General features: G+C 39.3%; 1 protein-coding gene across 3 annotated transcripts in view; it reads left to right on the forward strand.

The window, feature by feature from the left end:
- The window catches only part of LOC121168172 (mitogen-activated protein kinase kinase kinase kinase 5), a 92,626-nt gene that overhangs the window by 38,122 nt on the left and 34,758 nt on the right, over window positions 1-19,746 (forward strand). For all 3 annotated transcript variants that reach the window (XM_040998036.1, XM_040998037.1, XM_040998038.1), the window contains exons 7-13: window positions 182-229; window positions 314-356; window positions 1,048-1,120; window positions 4,301-4,432; window positions 8,421-8,483; window positions 10,575-10,656; window positions 11,536-11,652. In XM_040998036.1, the coding sequence (XP_040853970.1) occupies window positions 182-229; window positions 314-356; window positions 1,048-1,120; window positions 4,301-4,432; window positions 8,421-8,483; window positions 10,575-10,656; window positions 11,536-11,652 (558 nt within the window). The remainder of the gene's footprint in view (window positions 1-181; window positions 230-313; window positions 357-1,047; window positions 1,121-4,300; window positions 4,433-8,420; window positions 8,484-10,574; window positions 10,657-11,535; window positions 11,653-19,746) is intronic.

Consider the following 19,746-nt stretch of genomic DNA (forward strand, 5'->3'; position numbering starts at 1 on the left):
TTAGAACCTTTAAAAAAATCTTTTAAACAAAGAAATGTTTGTTAAAAAGTTCATCTACGTTCCCTCACCCCCTGCAAAGAAAAGCACTTGTTTCTTATTCGATAAGAATTTGAATAGAATAATATTTAGCAGTGAAGTTTGCAGTTTTGCTAATGCATGCTTTTTTTTTTATATACTTCAGGGTCTTGCCTATTTGCACACAAAAGGAAAGATGCATAGAGATATCAAAGTAAGTTTAGTTGGTATGTTTAAGTTATTAAGCCTGTGATGCCAATTTTATGATGCTAATTTGTTACATGTATTTTTGTTTTAGGGTGCAAATATTCTACTGACAGACCATGGTGATGTAAAATTAGGTATGTTACTTCAGTTTCTGTAAGATTTTTCACAGAACAATTTTGAATGAGGATTAACATAAGTAAAATCAAACCAGTAGTCACAGTTAAGAATACCCTTTGACCCAGTATTTTACCCCTGGGCTTCAGTTTTAGGAAATTAGCCCTAACGATAGAAAATATGTATTCACAGAAGTTGTAACCATAATATTATAACAGAGAAAAATGCAAGCATTAAGACTAGAAATAGAAAAACTATTAAGCTATGATTATTCTACTTATGGAATACTTAATCACTAGTATTTATGAAGAATATGTGAGAGTAAAATTCCCTCTGTGTTAAATGATAAAAGTAAACTATATTTTGGTAAACATGTTTAATGATATAAAAGTTAAAGAGAGGAAAAAGCACGTTTTAGAAATAGTTCCATTGTATTCATGTATGAGGATAAAAGGCCTACACGTGTGCTCATCCCCTGATTGCATTTTTTAGTTACTAATTTAATATGCTTATAAAATTTTTATTAACTTTATTCAATATATTTTTTAGTTAATATGTTATGAACCAAACAAAAAGATATTTTAATTATCTGATTTATATATTTCCCTAACATTAATGTCTGCATTATTATAATGCTATGCTAAGGATGAAACTTAAAATACTTGTCATTAAATTAAGGAGAACTAAAGTTTTCTATGGTTTCCTCCTCAGCTGATTTTGGTGTGGCTGCAAAAATAACAGCTACCATTGCGAAGAGAAAATCTTTTATTGGTACCCCTTATTGGTAAGAAATCACTCTAAATTTAGTACATTTTTGTTTCATTTTATAGTTAGTGATCAAAGTGATAACTTTCAAAAAATAGTTAATTTCGTTATTTGAAAGGCTGTATTACAGAGAAAGAGGGAAATGCAGAGAGAGAAGTATCTCTCAACTGCTGGTTCTCGTCTCTAGTGGCTGCCAACAGCTGAAGCTGGGCTGGGTTGAAACCAGGAGACTGGAATTCCAGCTGGGTCTTCCACGTTGGTGGCATAGATGCAAGTACTGGGACCATCTTTATGCTCCCAGGTACATTAGGAGACAAGGATGAAACTCCAAGATGTTCTCTCTCCTTTTCTTCCTTCATCCCTTCCTCTTTTCCTCCCTCCCACTCCACTCCCTTTCTGTAACTCTGCTTATCAAAGCTTTTTTTTTTTTAAGAAGTTACAATGAAAATAAATATAAAAATGAAGGCCAAATGAACATTTCTTACAGAATGTCTTCATGGCAGTGCTTGTTCCCCTCCTCAGTTTTTTTCCTGACTGTCCTCCCTTCTGAACACACTGTTGGTTTTGGGGCCAGCGTCATGGCCTGATGCATTCAGGTACAACTTGGAACACCTGCATCCTGGATCTGAGTACTGAACTGAGTCTCAGAGCAGCCTTCAGTCCAGCTCCCTGTTAGGGAAAGAAGTGGAAGATGGCTGAAGTACCTGGGCCCCTGCCATTCCTAGAGAAACCCTAATGGATTTCCTGGCTTCTGGCCTTCCTATGAACCAGTCCCAGTCTTTACAGCCACTTAGTACAGTGGATAGAAGAGCTTTTTCTGTCTGATTTTTACTTAAAAAAAAAGGCACAATTACAGAGGGGAGAGACAAATCCTCTGTCTACTGGTTCATTCCCCAAATGGCCTCAGTGACTGGAACTAGCCAGTGCAAAGCTAGGAGCTTAGAACTGCTTCCAGGCCTCCCAAGTCAGTGCAGGAGCCCAAGGACTTGGGCTTTTCTTTGCTGTTTTCCCAGATCATTAGCAGGGAGCTGGATGGGAAGTGGAGCCGCTGCAACATGAATTGGCACCCATAGAAGATGCCGGCACTGCAGCCTGAGGATTATCCACAGTGCCATGGTGCCGGCCCCCAAGTCCTGTCCATTTGTAGCAGTGGTTCGCAAGCTCTCATTCTTCAAAGGCCATCTAAGTGATCGCAGTGTGGTTTCCTGCTGAGCTGGGAGCTGCAGCAGCGCTTGTCAGCCTGGCCTGTCAGTTAGCTACCACTGTTACTTTTTTAGGCAGGGGAAATAAAACCTCTTTGCTTTTTCTGAGCTCCAAGTCAACCTTTTTCCTCTGAGATTTGACTTCAGTAATCTTGCTCTGTGATAATAACTTTTCTTTGCTCTGAACTCATTTTTATGTATACAGCACTTGCATGTAGTATGTGTTAACATTTTTGGTATTCATTTTTTATGTCATTAACCATATATGAGAAATGGTGTGTTAATAGAACATTTTGCAACCTGCATGTATATTAAAGCAACTTTTAAAATGTAAATTAACGCCTGGTACAATAGCCTAGTGGCTAAATCCTTGCCTTGCATCTACTGGGATCTCATATGGACGCTGGTTCGTGTCCCAGCTGCTCTACTTCCCATTCAGTTTTCTGCTTGTGGCCTGGGAAAACAGTAGAGGATGACCCAAACTCTTGGGACCCTGCCCCCATATGAGAGACCCAGAAGTAGTTCCTGGCTCCTGGCTTCAGATTGGCTGAGCTCCAGCTATTGCAGCCATTTGGGGAATGAACCAGTGAATGGAAGATCTTTCTCTCTGTTTCTCCCTCTATATATGTCTGCTTTTCCAATAAAGCAATAAATCTTGGGCCTAGCGCAGTAGCCTAGTGGCTAAAGTCCTCACCTTGAACACACTGGGATCCCATATGGGCACCAGTTCTAATCCTGGCAGCCCTGTTTCCCATCCAGCTCCCTGCTTGTAGCCTGGGAGAGCAGTCGAGGATGGCCCAAAGCCATTGGACCCTGCACCTGCATGGGAGACCTCGAGAAAGTTTCTGGCTCCTGGCTTTGGATCAACGCAGCACCGGCCATAGGCGGTCATTTGGGGAGTGAATCATCAGACGGAAGATCTTCTGTGTCTCTCCTCCTCTCTGTATATCTGACTTTCCAAAAAAAAAAAAAAATCCTAAAAACGATGTAAATTAATGTTTACAAAGCACAGGTTTAAAATCAAGAATATTTTCTCATCTATATTTTATAATTTAAGGTGTCATAAGGCATCACTGGGCCACAGATAGACAATGCCAACTTAACTACTCAGATGATCCTCCATCTTCTATATATTTAATAGTGACTTGACAATACTTTTCAGCCACAAGCATTGCAAATTCTCATTAATATCTTAAATCAACCTTGTTCATTCAGTTCTCACTGCCACAGGCTTTCAAAAGCCCTTTGTCTTTTTTTCCTGTGTTTTTGAAATAGTCTTCTAACATGTCATCTGCCTAGCTGGTTTCACCTTTTCTCAAACTGTCCTTCACGGTGTCTTGAGTTGTAGATGAAGCTTGCCCAAATTAAATCTTTAAGCTGATACCCGTCATTTTGGCAATAAAGTGTAAAATTCCTTGTGTGATAAGGTTATTAAGTCTTCCCTCTACTTTCAAGGTTCACTTTCCAAACGCTTTGTAGATAAGTCTCAATCTGTAAGAGATGTATTTAAAATTGATACTCTCAGTTTCTGTGCCTGCCAGGGTCTGGTAGACAGCAGTTAATGGCCCCTTTGCTGACTGGAGATAACACACTGTGCCATGCGATCCGCACGCTCTCTGTCTCCCCCACCTCGCTCCTGACTCAACCTGCTTAGTTAGCTCCCTGTGCTTCATTCTAAGTCTCATTTCTTGAAACCTCTCTTTGACCGTTATGGACCATTAGACATTTTCTTTTTTTGTATTGCATAATGATTCATAAAATACACACTGAGATAAAACAATAGTTATTCTTCAGAGCACCAGTGTTGAAAGAGGGAATGTATGTCACATTTTGAGTGTGTGTGTGTGGCATTTTCTGAAGGTTTTCATAGTGAAGTAATTTTTTTGTCTTAGAAACACTTCTTAGCCTCCTTTCCTCCCACAAATCTAGTGATTATAACTGGTACCAAATTTCGTGTCACTTTATAAAATGAAAATGTATATGTTGGTTCCTTCTAGGATGGCCCCGGAAGTCGCAGCAGTGGAGAAGAATGGCGGCTACAACCAGCTCTGTGATATTTGGGCAGTAGGAATAACTGCAATTGAACTTGGGGAGCTCCAGCCACCTATGTTTGATCTTCATCCAATGAGGTGTTCTCATTATTTACAATAACACAGTTATTGATAACATTTCTGGGTAAAGTAGAATACAGATAACTGGGATAGTACATGCTCATTTTGCAACATATAATAATGTACAGGTGTTTTATGAGGATCTCACCTTAGACCTACTCTCTTGTGTTTCTGTTGCTAAAAATGAGTTTTCTATACTGTTGAAAGCGGTTAGCATCCTTAGAAAAGTGCTCCTGAGTCGTAATATTTATTCTTCCATCATTTGGTCTTGCTTTTTTATTCTATATGAAATTCTAAACAAATGGTAGACTGCAAATGAGAATTTTCATATTCTCATTTGATTTTTATTTTGGAAATAATGTTTAATATAGTTATTTACATTTTAGGATCTGTGCCTCAAAAATTTTTTGACATTTTGAAGTGGGAGATAAATTAAGCTGAAATTTAACTTTTTTTTTTAGAGATCCATTTTTATTTGAAATGCATAGTTACAAAGAGGGAAGGAGAAATGGCGATCTTCCATGTGTTGGTTCACTCTCCAAATGACCACAGTGGCCTGAACCCGTTGGTCCAAAGCCAGGAGCCAGGGGCTTCCTCCAACTCTCCCTCATGTGCCCAAGCACTTGGGCCACCTTCCGCTGTTTTCCTAGACAAATTAGCAGGGAGCTGGATCAGAAGTGGAACAGCCAGGACTCAAACCAGCATCTATATGGAATGTTGGCTCTGCAGCTGCAGGCTTAACCTACTTTGCAATGGTACTGACCCCTAAAATTTAAAATTAACTGGTATAAAGTTAATAAGGAGAGCACCAGTTTGAGAAAGTTGTTATCCAAACATGAGATTGGTAGTAGGTTAATATATGCTACCACTTGTGAAAATACACAAATTCAAACATGTCTATTAGTGTGTGTTTGCTGAGGATCTGAAAACAAAAAATGCTCGATGGCAGATGTGTATTAGTTGTTTTCAAATATGTAATAATGCTTGTGCTTAAATACTGTGTCTCTGGTTATCTTTCATTTAAGTACGATCATCCATATCACTTGTTAAAAACAACTGTTAGTATGTGAAGAAAATCTCATTTTATTTAATAGCATCTGAGAAGTTCAGAATGTTGACCTTCTGTTACTGTCATTAGTCATTGTGATGACTCATGAAAAAATTCTTTTGGGCATCTGGCGTAGCTGGTAATGTGTTGGGTTTAGATGCCCATGTTCCATGTGGGAGTGTCTTGGTTCAATACCTGGCTCCTCTGGCTCCTGTTGCCAGCTTCCAGTTAAAGTGAACCGTGGGAAGCAAGAGTGATAGCTAGTTGAGTTCCTGTGACCCAGACTGAGTTCCCAGCTCCAGCAGCCACCCAGGTCTGGGCCATTACAGGCATTTGTGGAAGGAACAAGCAGATGAAAGTGCGTTCTCTCACATGCTCATGACTTCTCATTTCACATCTCAAACACATAGATTTTTTTTGAGATTTATTTAATTTTATTGCAAAGTCAGTTTTATAGAGAGAGGAGGAGAAAGAGAGAGGAAGATCTTCCATCTGATAATTCATTCCCCTATTGACTGCAATGGCCTGAACTGCACAGATCAGGAGCCAGGAGTTCTTCTGGGTCTCACACATGGGTACAGAGTCCCAAGACTTTGGGCCATCCTCCACTGCTTTCCCGGGCCATGGGCAGGGAGCTGGATGGGAAGCAGGAATGCCAGGTTTAGAACCGTTGCCCATATGTAATCTTGGCATGTTCAAGATGAGGACTTTAGCTGCTAGGCTACTGCGCCAAGCCCTTAAACACATACATTTTTTTAAAAACTGTTATAATCTAGACAACATAGCCTATATGGAGATTCCATTAGTGGATACATAAATGGAAGTTCTGAAAGATTCTATATTGAAACTTTAGCTGGGTCCCAGAATGAATACACACCCCAGAAATAAAGGGCCAGATGACACTGGTTTCTGTTAGAGTACACTGCCTCATGGTGAACAATGGAACTAAGGTAAAGTTGTTGGCTCTGGAAAAGGCAACAGAATCCTTAAGATAGTATTAGCTAGGGGAAAAACAAACAGGAGCAGTAACTTTGCTGCCTCTATGGGGGAAAAAAATCCCAGTAGCTAAAATTAAAGGATGTGTAAACAAAGAAAGAACAGAGGATTTAGCTTTGTGGTGCAGTGGCTAGATGTCCCATGTAAGAGCTGTTCCACTTCTGATCCAGATCCTTACTGATGTATCTGGGAAACAGTCAAAGATGGTCTGACTCCCTGTCACCCATATGGGGGGCCTACATAGAGTACCTGATTTTATGTTATCCTAGCACCAGCGGTTATGGGCATTAGAGGAGCGAACCAGGAGCAAGCCAGTAGATGGAAGATATGTGTATCTCCCTCTCTATAACTCTACCTTTCAAATAAGTAAAAAATCTTTAACAACAACAACAACAAAAAATAGACCCTATAAAAGTCTTTCAGCAGAGCATTGGTTGAGAGTCTTTCAGCATCCCAGAGAATACCCCGTTTTAGTTACTTTGATGAGACTGATCTAACTAACTGAACTGGTTAAGCAGGGAGAGAATGACAAGTCCATTGCTTTTACTAGTGGAATTACACTCATCTTTGTGCCTTAATTAAAAACTGCTTAGTTGGAATTGCTGCAGTTCTGTGGATGGAAACTCCCAAAATACATCTCATAAGGCTTCTTGTGACATTAGGATAGCACTGAAACTAATGAAGAGTTGGTTGTCTTAATTATGGAAGGCCGTTACTTCTAACCTTGATTTAGCTGGGGTACCTGTGAACCTAAGGTAGGGCTCCTCCGATCAGGTGAGACAGGAAGAACAAGTATATGAAACACAGGTGTAGAATGTGAGTGGGTGGCTGGTCACATAATCCTTGATGATGCTGGTGTCGAGATTTTTTTTTAAGTTCATATTATTTAATTTTATTGTGGAAAGACTTTTTAAAAAATTTTACTTCTTTTTATTATGATTATTATTTTATGATACAGTTCCGTAGGCCCTGGAATTTCCCTTACCCTCTCCACAATCCCCAGCTCACTGAGTTTCCCTATATTATTACTATAGTATAGTCCTTCATAAACATGCATATGTCCGTCATTGCGGGCGTGGACAATGGCAGAGAGTCCAGCATCCTGTTGTTAAGATATAGTAAACAGTTTCATTGGGAGTCCATCTTTAGTCTGGAAGTAGAGATGCATACTACATTGTATCCTCACATCTGGATATGATAGTCTCCATTACACAGTTACTATACATTCCCTTAAATGAAAAGCCACAATACAAAATCAACAACAGGAAGAAAAAAAAATTAACAACACCATGAAGTTAAATAATGTGCTACTGAATGACTAATGTGTTGCTGAAAAAACATAAAGGAAAATGAAACTTCTTGAAGAAGATGATGCTATTGTATGATCTAACACTAACATTTAACAACTTTAATAAGAACTAGTTTGACGCTGAAAAAATTTCCTACGGAAGTGGAGAAATTTTCAACAGGCTGTACAAAATGAAAAAAAAAAATTGGAGACCCAGCCTGTTGTACGAATAGTTGAGCTATTGCATGCAGCATTGGCATTCTGTATGGGTGTAGGGGGTTAAGTCCCAGGTACTTTGCTTCCAGTCTAGCTTGCTTCTAATGCACTTGGGAAAGCAGCCGATATGCCAAGGACTTGGGTTCCTGACATTCAGGTGGGAGGCTGGGATAGAGTTCTTCATCTTGGCTTCAGCCTGACCTGGATCTAGCTATTACAGCCACCTGGAGATAGAGAGGGGAGGAAAATCAGTCAATGAAAGATCTCTATTTCCGTCTCCCTTTCTGTCTTTCAGATAAATGAATAAATGTAGTATTCTTTAAAAAGTTGAATTTCCATATCCAAGTTTTTATCAGTGCCTTACTGATATAAATTTACTTTAGAATAGTCACTCTGATTATTAACTGTAGTAGTAAATGTATTTTAATATTGTTCTTTAACTTAAATTTTTATTTCAGGGCTCTCTTCTTAATGTCGAAAAGCAATTTTCAGCCACCAAAGCTAAAGGACAAATCAAAATGGTGAGTTAAAGAATACACAAGTTTTGTTTAATGCTGCTGGGCTTTGATTTTATCATCTATAAAAGAAGGGACTCAACTTTTTCCAAAGTGATACACCTGATTTCATTGCAGAGCTATGGTGAGGATGTACATTTATAATTCACTTTTATTGAAACACTGAGGGGTTTTCTTAGCTAGATAGCAGCTCCAGTAAGAGGAGTGGTGAGAAAAGGATACATTAAGATTGTCAAGATTGATCAGTTCTTTCCTGGTATTCCTTGACTTCCTTTAGTTACATATTGACTTTCACAGAGGTGATAACTTGAAAATATTTTCCACGTACCTTGACACTCAACCATTTCTCTTCATTGACTTTCCTATTTTCCATAATTGTGAAGAGGGTTGTTTTTGTTCTAAATATTTCTTTCTCTTAAAAAGTAAAGCAGTTTGTCTGTATATACACGTCCATAAAGATGTCGATGATGAAATGAAAAAAATTGTTTTTCTAGGAGTGTATTCCTCATACATTTGATTTTTAAAAATTAAGCAAAAAAAATATATATATATCAATCAAAGTTCTTACATTGAAGAATTCTTGATCTGCAGTTTCTGGATGTCTGACATGTCCGAGAATCCTCACCCTCTCAGATTCTGTATGTGCATTCATTTTTCTACTGGGACCATCTGTAGGTTTTTCCATTTCCTAAGAGGCCCCTTCCCAAAGTTGATTCGAAACCAGTGCTTTATGTAGCCCATCTGAATGTAGTTTTCTATGGGAGCAACTCATTCTGGGAATGATGCTAGAAGTGAAAGAAAGGTTGCATTGAGTAGGGGTATTTATTTACTACTGCTACCCATGTTCTTTTCTGTTGAGAATAGAATTATGTCAAGAGAATGAATTTCTTCCTATTCTTTGTTTTCTTATGTTTCTAACCACTTGAAGGGCATAATAGTAGGAATGACTGAATATGCATTCAGTATCTGGTGATTCTTAAATGCCAGTGTTAACAGATTCCAGGGTCAAGTGTTGACATAATGGGTTCAACCTCCATCTTCTACAACACTGGCAGCCCATAAGGGCATCAGTTCATGTGACCCTGCTCCACTTCCATTCCTCTTCCCTGCTAGTGTGCCTGGGAGAGCAGCAGAAATGGTCCAGAAGTTTGGGCCCCTACATCCATGTGAAGACCTAGGAGAAACTGGTTTCAGCTTGGCCTAGCAGCAGCTGTAAAGCGAATGAACCAGCAGCTGGAAGATGGTTCTTTCTGTATTTATCTCTTTCTCTCTCAGTCTTTCAAATAAATAAATAAATCTTTTAAAAATGGAGAGCATTTGTCAGTTTACTACTGTCTGACTGTATGTTACCTCTGTTGTAATACCCCAGATGTACATACAATGACTTGATTTTTTGGTAGAGAATTACTATATAATTGTTTCTGCCAGTCATTGAAGCTACTCCATCCATTTGGTTCTGGTCCAGTCTCTCTCGTAGCACAATCGTGACAGTAGTGGTCATATCCCTCTGTCAATTAATAATAGTCATGTTATTCTTTCAAGTTATGTCTTCTCTCTTGCCCTGCTTCATCAGTGCAGGTGGCAGAAGAACCCGCTTGAGTGGTAAAATTGCTAGAAACCTCTTTGGGGTTTAGATAGTCTCTTATATTGCCCACCCTACCTCTCTGCCATCAAATTCTGTCAATATAGCAAAATATATACTTACTGTATACAGGTGGCAGTGAGGAAGGGATGTTCTGACCCCTGAATTGTACCTGGAAAAAATTGATCATAAATTATGTAAATGACACAGCCTACCCATTTCCAGATGTAGGGTTATTTTTATAGGTTGTATTATATACTGTATGGTGTGTTATAGTGTAATGTATATTCCATAATGCTTTAGGCAAAAAACTGACCCAGATGTTACCAAAAATAGACTGTGTTTTGAGTTTAGTGGTGGTGGTTTTTTTGGGATTTTTTTTTTGTGGTTTCTTTTGCCTAAATAGGACTGAGAATCACAAGAAAAAACTCATGTTTCTAACTGCTCTTAAGTTGATTTTATTCATAACAATAAAAAGCTAATATTAGTGAAATGTTGTCTCTTTTTATTTGAAGGTCATCAACTTTTCATAATTTTGTCAAAATAGCACTAACCAAAAATCCCAAAAAAAGACCAACTGCTGAAAGACTTCTAACAGTAAGTCATTGAAATTACAGAAATTATCAAGAGATTATAGTCATGCAAGCCATTAGATATGTCACTAGGAAAAGGTATTTTAAATTGCTTAATATGAAAATATGAATGATTTTTCCTGACATGAGTTGCCATACAGTCCCTGTCAGAGCTACTCAATTTTGTCCTTGTAGCACAAAAACCAAAAGACAGCATACATGAAAGGGTATAATTTTCATACCCAGTAAAATTTTATTTACCAAAGGAAGTAGAATAACAACCTTGGGCTGTAGTTTGCTGACCCTGCCTTCTGGGAGATTCCTGAAAATATTGCTATGACTTAAAAATAATTGCTTTTCCTGGCTTCTGATGCAAATTTATTGAATGCTATATGTGTATAAAGTATTTTTGTAGTAGATAAAATTATCACAACAGCCTAAGAAAGCTTTTTAAGAATGTCATAATAATTGTGCACTTGGTACATTAACATGATTTTACTAAATTAAATGAGTACAAATGTAAAATCCACATACATTTTCTTGTTGGGATAATGGACTGTAATGTAGTGCTCATGTGCATGTCAACATAATGATATGAGTAGTGAATGTGATCTGGTTAGTCCCAATTTAGAGTTTGTGATCTATATTAACAAAAACTTTATATAGCTATATTTAGAGAAATTACTTATATTCTAAACTTAACCTATAAAAGGCTCTTTAGTTTACAATATATGTAGTTACAGGTTCTCTGATTTGTTTTTACTAATATATCCTCCATTGAAATTGTGGCATCGTATAGGCTTGTCTTTTCTGGTTAACAAACAACAGGTGCATGTAAACATTTTAGATAACCAGAGATGTAAAAGCATACTCATGAATTTTATTTTGTTTTGTTTTTACCTAGCACACATTTGTTGGACAGCCAGGTCTGTCTAGGGCACTAGCAGTTGAACTGTTGGACAAAGTGAACAATCCAGACAACCATGCACATTATACCGAAGGAGATGATGATGACTTTGAGGTAAGGAAGAGTTTTGCAGTTTAATAGTTGAAAATTGTTGATACAGTGGTAGAACTTATTTTAAGATTTATTTATTTATTTATTTGCAATCAGAGTTACAGAAAGAGAGATACCCTTGATCCAGTGGTTAATTCCCTCGGATGGCTGCAGCTGCCAAAGTTGAGTCAGGCCAAAGACAAGAGCTTCATCCAGATCTCCCGTGTGGGTAGCATGGGCTCAAACAGCTGGGCCATCTTCCTCTTTTTTTCCCAGACCATAAGCAGGGAGCTGGATTGGAAGATAAGCAATTGGGATACAAACCACTGCCCATATAGATTGTCTGCATTGCAGGCAGCAGCTTTACCAACTATGTCTCAGTGCCGACCCCAGAGCTTGTTTTCACAATCACTATTACAAAGATCAATTTAGCTATGTAACTTATACTTAGCCTACCTGCAATTTCTAGTTGATGCTATTTTTATTATAATGTAACTGATTAATACTTTTCCTGTTCTAAAACTAGGATTAGTTTCTTAATATGATCTCTTTTTCTTAGTTCGGTTTACCTAAAGTGTTTAAGATGTAGCTGAGATTGGGCCCGGCGCGGTGGCGCAAGTGGTTAAAGGTCCTCGCCTTGCACGCCCGGGATCCCATATGGGCGCCGGTTCTATCCCGGCAGCCCCGCTTCCCTTCCAGCTCCCTGCCTGTGGCCCGGGAAAGCAGTCGAGGACGGCCCAAAGCTTTGGGAACCTGCACCCGCATGGGAGACCCGGAAGAGGCTCCTGGCTTCGGATTGGCATAGCATCGGCCGTTGCGCTCACTTGGGGAGTGAATCATTGGATGGAAGATCTTCCTCTCTGTCTCTCCTCTCTGTATATCCGCCTTTCCAAAAAAAAAAAAAAAAAAAAAAAAAAGATGTAGCTGAGATGAAAAAGGTCTGATCTTTCTACTGATATGTATAAATGACTTCTGTTTCCAAGAAAATAAAGGTTTAACAGCATTGATTTGGCCTAAGAGAAGAACACAGCATTATGTGCATTTTCCTCACAAAAGAGACTGCCTGGACAATGAGTAATCATTTTTTTTTAAGACTTATTTATTTTTATTACAAAGTCAAATATACAGAGGAGAGGAGAGACAGAGAGGAAGATCTATTATCCAATGATTCACTCCCCAAGTGAGCGCAACAGCCGGTGCTATGCCGATCCAAAGCCAGGAGCCAGAAACCAGGAACCTCCTCTAGGTCTCCCACACAGGTGCAGGGTCCCAAAGCATTGGGCCGTCCTCGACTGCCTTCCCAGGCCACAAGCAGAGAGCTGGATGGGAAGTGGAGGTGCCAGGATTAGAACCGGCGCCTATGTGGGATCCTGGCACGTTCAAGGCGAGGACTTTAGCGGCTAGGCCATGCCGCCGGGCCCAGTAATCATTTTTGTAGCTCTGTATGTAGATGATTAACAGCATACAAATAAGTTTTAAAAGTAAATTGAAGTTCCCCCCCCCCCAAAAAAAATTGAAGTTCCCATTGAAAATTTCTATCCTTTCCAATACCTTTTCACAATTATTATTTCATAATAATTACTTGTAAGGCTACTCATAACTATACATACCTTCTCTGAAATTATTGCATAATTGTTTTTACTATGTATAAATAACTTTTTAATCAGAAATGAGGGATTTACTACTCATTAGCAGGTACCTGTTTTTAACTACATATGTAAAACACAGCTGTACTTTTTTTTCACCAGTAGCTCTTTTTTTTTCTTATATAACTCTTTTTTGCTTCTATTTATCTGGATTTGCGCTTTTCATTTCATTTATGCTTTTATGTCTCTGCCTTCACTTCTGGCATTATTATAGAACTAAAGCTTATATGTTATTGATTGTTTATATTTCTATTTAATGTTCTTAAATTTTAAATTTTATCTTATACATATCTTACTAACTGCTAACACTCCCTTGATACCTGGTATGTGGCAAGTATTAGGCCAAATTATTTCCATGTTAACTCATCTGATAATCAAGCTGTTATTTGTAGTAGGTACAACTATTTATATGTCCCTGTTTTACAAACAAGAAAACAGGGAACAGAAAATGTCAGTCATTTTCCCAGTATCATATAAATAATGAATAGTGGGACCAGGATTTGGATCTGGGCAAGCTAATTCAGGGCCTATCCCCTTAGTTAATGCACCATCATTTATGTTTAAGGATTTAACAGCAATAGCCATTAGGCAACGTGTAATAGCTAATCTTTGTTACTTGTTGCCTAGTTTGTAGCATAATTCTGTAATGAATACTTTTTGAGTATTCAATGGATGTTAAATATCAGCTAAACCAGCCATACATAGATCTTTTTGCTATCTGAAACATTTTTAAATTTGGAATTAATAATATATTTTTAAAGATTTATTGGACCATCTTCTGCTACTTTCTCAGTCTATAAGCAAGGAGCTGCAGCAGAAATGGAGCAGCCTTGATAGAAACCTTGCCTATATGTCGTGCCAGCACTGCAAAGTGGATGATTAGCCTGATGTATATCACTGCACTGGATCCAATAAATAATATTTAATCCCTTAAAATCCAAACATTGTTAAAACAATTACAACACAAATTCACTACTACTTACTGTTTCCTTTCCCAGTTGGTCTTCCCTTGGTTATAGATAACTTAAACCATTTCTGTTCTCACATCATTTTTGTTGTACTTCTTGAATTTCCCCTACTTTCTGAATTCTCTTTGTCTTCTTAATAATACTGCTGTTCTTTCCATCCTTGACATGCAAAACCTTGTGCCAGGCAGTTAAGGGGCAAAATAGTGATGAGTGAGACTGGCACTGCTCCTGCCTTGACAGAATACATGTTAAAAAATCTCTAAGGAAATTGGAAAATACTAGTATATAACCTACAAGTGTAGAAGTTCTTCTGGATTGGAAAATATAGGATACTATTAAGGAATTTTATAGGGTTAGGAAAAGACTCAGTGCAGAAGTGATATTTAAGCTGAAAACCAGAAGGATGCATTGGAATTAGAAGAAGAGAACTGGAATAAGTATTCTGAGCAGAGGAAATAATAGCATGTCTGGAAGCCTGGTGAGAAGAAAATGTGGGTGTAGTTGAGGAACTAAAGGAAAGTGGCTAGAGCGAAAAACAGAGAAGGAAGTGGTGGAAGGTGAGATACAGGTAGACCCTGGCTTTCTCAAACAGTGTTTGAAACTTTGAACTTTAGAATAAGGCACTGGGAAACCATTTAAGGGTAAGGGAGTAACATCTGATATGCTTCTCCACACCCTCTCCCCAGCTTGTCAGATTAGTGAATACATTGCTGAACAGTTAAGACACTCCCAAATTTAGCCAAGATAACTAGATCCTTTAGCTGGTGCTGAGTACCACAAGGCTTAAAAAAAAGTAAATTAGCTTGAGAATTTTAAGAGAGAATTGGTGATTGGATGAGGATGTTGGAGTAAGGAAAAAATTTACCAGTGTAATGAACACGGGCAGCTAGATGGATAATCATATACTGATAGGAGCACTAGAGGAAAAATTAGATTTGAGAAGAAAGATTTCATTTACCTACTGAAAGATGTGGTTGTAGCATAGGGGGAAAAAATTAGTCCAGAAACACAGAATTGAGTCACTGAATATAGATGTAGTTGATGCTTTAAGAGGTAAATGCAAGTAGAAATAGTTATCACAGAAAGCACCCTGAGGCATTTCCCAAAATTTAAGGATCAGGTAAGCAAAAAAGAAACTAGCAAAATTGATGGTTAAGAAACATGAAAAGGAAAAAAAGGAGAGTTTTGTTGTTGTTCTTGTTGTTGTTGAGAATATAGTCTAAGTTATGTAGCCCTTAGGATTTAGATCGTAGTATTTGAAGACTTTGACAAGGATTATTTTCATGCAATGGAAGGGAAGCTATACTGAGGGAATGTGAAAATAAGTACAGTAGTTCATTTATCAGATTGAATTGTGAAAGACTGTAAGAACAGTAGCTGGGGAGAATGAAATGCAGCAGGATTTATTTCCTTGTTTTTATGTGTTGCAAGGAGAAGCTGATGAATGCTGATGGAGAGCAAGATGGAAAGAGAGCCCCGAGAGGAAGGCAGAGGGTGGGATGTAGAATGTGATAAGGAACTAGAACTTAGATAAAGTAACACTTCTCTGACATTAGAAAGGAGCATCCCTAACAGTGTAGCTAATGATTTGTAGTTTGTGAAGTGAGTGGGTAGGTCATTTTCTGAAAGGAAAATGGGTAGATGATGACGAATGTGACAAAGATATGAAACAGTAATTGAAAACTGTGGATGAGTTGAATGACTAGAGAAGTGTTGCCTGAAGGCTAAAATGAAATGAATTCTCAGGATGTTCTGCATGTAATTGCTCTGCATGTAGTGACTGATACCTGGCATGTAATCGGGCAGGCTCATTCTATCCAGGGTCAGCATTCTGTTACACCAGTGTGTTGGATAACATGGAGCAAAGGGAATTTGAATTATCAGCAACAGAGTGCTTCAAACTTTGGAGTAGCAATTTAAAATTCTGAGAGAAAAGTGAAGATAGGCAAGAGGCCTGTGGAGAATGATGAAGTAGTGGATCAGTGAACTTAATATTTCAAAAATATAATTTAAAAAGTATTATTGACTTTGGGGCCAATATTTCAAGGAAGTGTTACAGTGTTACAGTACAGAGTCAGTGATACCTTACAGCTGCTGTCTGTAACACTGGCATCCCTTGTGAGAGTGATAATTCAGGTCCCAGTTACTCTTATTTCCAATCCAGCTCCCTGATAATGCACCTTGGGAAGCAGCCAAACACAGACCAAGTGTTTGGGTGGGCTATGGCTGCCCATATGGGAGACCCAAATGGAGTTTCAGGTTCCTGGTTTCGTTGGCCTGCACCAAACCTGGCCATTTGTGCAAGTGAACCAGTGAGTGGAAAATCTGTTTCTGTTTCTTTCCCTCTGACACTCAGCCTTTCTTTTCTTTCTGTTTTTTTCTTCTTTATTTTTGACAACCTTTACATAGTTAATTAGGGCACAAAGGTTCAAGGGCTACAGGAAAGTGGGTAAGACTATTATTTCCACATTTTATTCCCTGTATCTGGGGAAAATGGGGAGATAAAGGGAGAAGCCCCACCCAGTCTCCCACCCATCCCAGGTCCCTGATGTGGGGCATGCTTCAAGCATCTTGCTCTTGTGGTTTTGATAGTTTAACAATTCTGAATTGCTGCCAGTCTTGCCACTCCAAGCACGATGAGGTCACTGCAGAATCCACTGACTGACATAGTCCACCTTAGAGTCTCCATTTGCCCAGTTTTTCACTGCCAACATATGACTGGGTAGTTGATTGATTTGTTCTGTCCTCTGTTGTGGTGCCAGGTATCCTCTGCAGGTTCTGATAGACTGCCATATCCTCCATGTGCACCTGGTCATGCTCTCCACTGCTCTGTCTGAGCCTCTGAGGAGGCTTGGCTCTGGCACTTGCACTCCATGGTCACACCATGGAACCTGTACTTCCTTTCATGGTTAGAGTTCTGAGTCTGGCAGTTCAATTGGGGAGATCCCCAAAGAAACTTTGTCTGAGGTGATCTCAGACCAGATTCTTTTTATTTTTTAAATATTTTTAATTACATTTTATTTTATGACACAGTTTCATATGCTCTGGGATTCCCCCAACCCCTCCCCGTGCCCTCCCCCCATGGTGGATTCCTCCACCTAATTGCAGTATTACAGTTCAAATTTAGTCATGATTCTTTCATTGCAAGCATATACCATGCATAGAGTCCAGCATCTTATTGTCCAGATAATTTCAACAGTTTCTTGGGGAGACCATCTCTGGTGAGGGTGGGGATCCAAAGTTGGAACTAAGTAAGGACCAGAGAAAGCTCCTCTCCTGAGTCCTGAAGGAAGTTTACTGTTCTTCTGTTTCTGAGGACCACTCAGGGCTCCTGGCTGTTGTTCTGATGACATTAGATCCTGCGAAGAAAAATTTGGGCCTCTTCCATCCCATGCAGGAGATACAAACAGGAGTGGATGATCTCAGAGTTCTCAGCCTCCCAAAGCACTCCAATTCCTCGTGGTCTCCTTGGCAGTTGGGATATAGTCCTTAGTGCCCGTACTGATAGTCCTTGGTGAGGATCCAGGAGTCTCCAGGGTTGGGATACAAGCCTCCTCCTATCCTCCTGCTCCACTCTGAGGTTACCCCCTGCTCTTTGCATGTGACCTCCTGTTAAGAGGTTGCCAGACCAGATTCTTATGTGTACTTGCAAGTACAGGGCCTGGTACAGTCCATTGCCCCAATCAGCTGATGGTTGCAGTTGCTGGGTCAGTTCTGTTTCTAGTCCTGTCTTCCACTGGAACTAATGGGTGTTGCAGTCCAGCCTGGTTTCTGCCCACCACACACTCTGCCCTTGCAGAGGGAGCTGCAGCCTAGTTGGAGCGACCCACAATAACCCCCACCAGGCCCACCCTCTGCCCTGGTTCCCGTGCTTGCCAGTATGTGCAGCAGACTAGTCCAGTCTGTCCCACATCCCATTCAGCTCTCATACATGACTCTCTGCCTTTCAAATAGATAAAATCTGGTGGGTTTTGTTGTTTTTGCCTGGTTTTTTTTTTTTTTAGATTTTTTTTTTTTATTGGAAAGTCAGATGTACACAGAGGAGGAAAGACAGAGAGGAAAATCTTTCACCATGCATTGATTCACTCCGCAAGTGGCTGCAGTGGCCAGAGCTGTGCCAATCCTAAGCCAGGAGCCCGGAGCCTCTTCCGGGTCTCCCATGCAGGTTCAGGGTCCCAAAAACTTTGACTGTCCTCCACTGCTTTCCCAGGCCGCAAGCAGGGAACTGGATGGGAAGCGGGGCTACTGGGATTAGAACCGGCACCCATGCAAAGCGAGGACTTCAGCTGCTAGGCTACCACGCCTGGCCCGGTTTGTTTGTTTTAATGGAACAGTAGTTTAAACTGCAGTTCACAATGTTGACATCCCATATTGGATTGCCAATTCAGTTTCCAGCAGCTTAACTTCGTTTTTGGGGGGGGGGGGGCATTTTTGAGCCATCAGTAAATGAGAGTAAATAATAAGAAATTTGATAGATACAGGTCAAGCTGAAGGCCTAGTTTCGCAGGAGCAGGCAGAGATAGAAGAGAAAGTGGAGGTAGTGAACTTGCTTGGCTTACCACCGTATTCTTACTCAGTTTCCTTGTACACAGTATTTTTCTCCTCCCTACTATTTTACACCCAATCTCAGTAACCTCAAAGCTGACCCTGGGGAACCCTCTCTCTTGCTATACATTCCCCAACAAAATTCTTTTCACCAAAAAAGTAAAATAGAAAGCTCTAGTCTGGCAGTCAGAGTGTTAGATGACCTGGCTCACTAGACTGCCTGTCAGTGTTTTCATCTCTCTCTTTTTTTTTAATAAAAGAAGTCTTTACTGGCAGAAATTATTACATCTTTCAAAAAAGCTGTGTGTGTGTGTGATTCTGATTTCTGTTGTACTCCAAATGAAAAGTCTGAAACTGATCTCAGCAGTGAACAAAGATAGTGGGTCCCTGTTATCGTGGGGATACCATGGATGCCTGAAAGCAGGTAGTACAATACTCGATGGTATTTTCCTATCCATACACAGCTGTGATGTGTATGTAAATATTGAGCATAGTATACAGTTGACAGTAACAATGAAATAGAATCAATATTGCACCGTCATCTCTTTACCTAAAACTCTTCACTGCACCCAAATAAACATTGTCTTGTGCGTTTCCACACCTCTTATGCCTACTTGGACTTCTACAACCCACATGAGAGTACAACTCCTTCGTGACAAACTTCAGTACTCCTCACTGAAAAGTCCTTTCTACCTCCTCTTTGATAATAGCTCAGTTATCCATTTAATAAATGACACTTTAACATTTCCTTTCTTTTTTTAATATCTGTCTTACCTTCTTATACCTACTTTACCTCCTTGAGGACTAGATAGCGTGTCTTCATTGAACCTCTTCCATAATTTATACAGTAAAAGCATGGATTAATTTATACCTGTCTTACTATTCATGGTATTTATCATAAAACTTAATTTAGTAGATAATCATATTTGTCAGTAAATGGTAGCTTAATTTTTAAAAAT

Source organism: Ochotona curzoniae, unplaced genomic scaffold (assembly GCF_017591425.1).
Source record: "Ochotona curzoniae isolate NIBS_2020 unplaced genomic scaffold, NIBS_Ocur_1.0 patch72, whole genome shotgun sequence".
NCBI lineage: Eukaryota > Metazoa > Chordata > Mammalia > Lagomorpha > Ochotonidae > Ochotona > Ochotona curzoniae.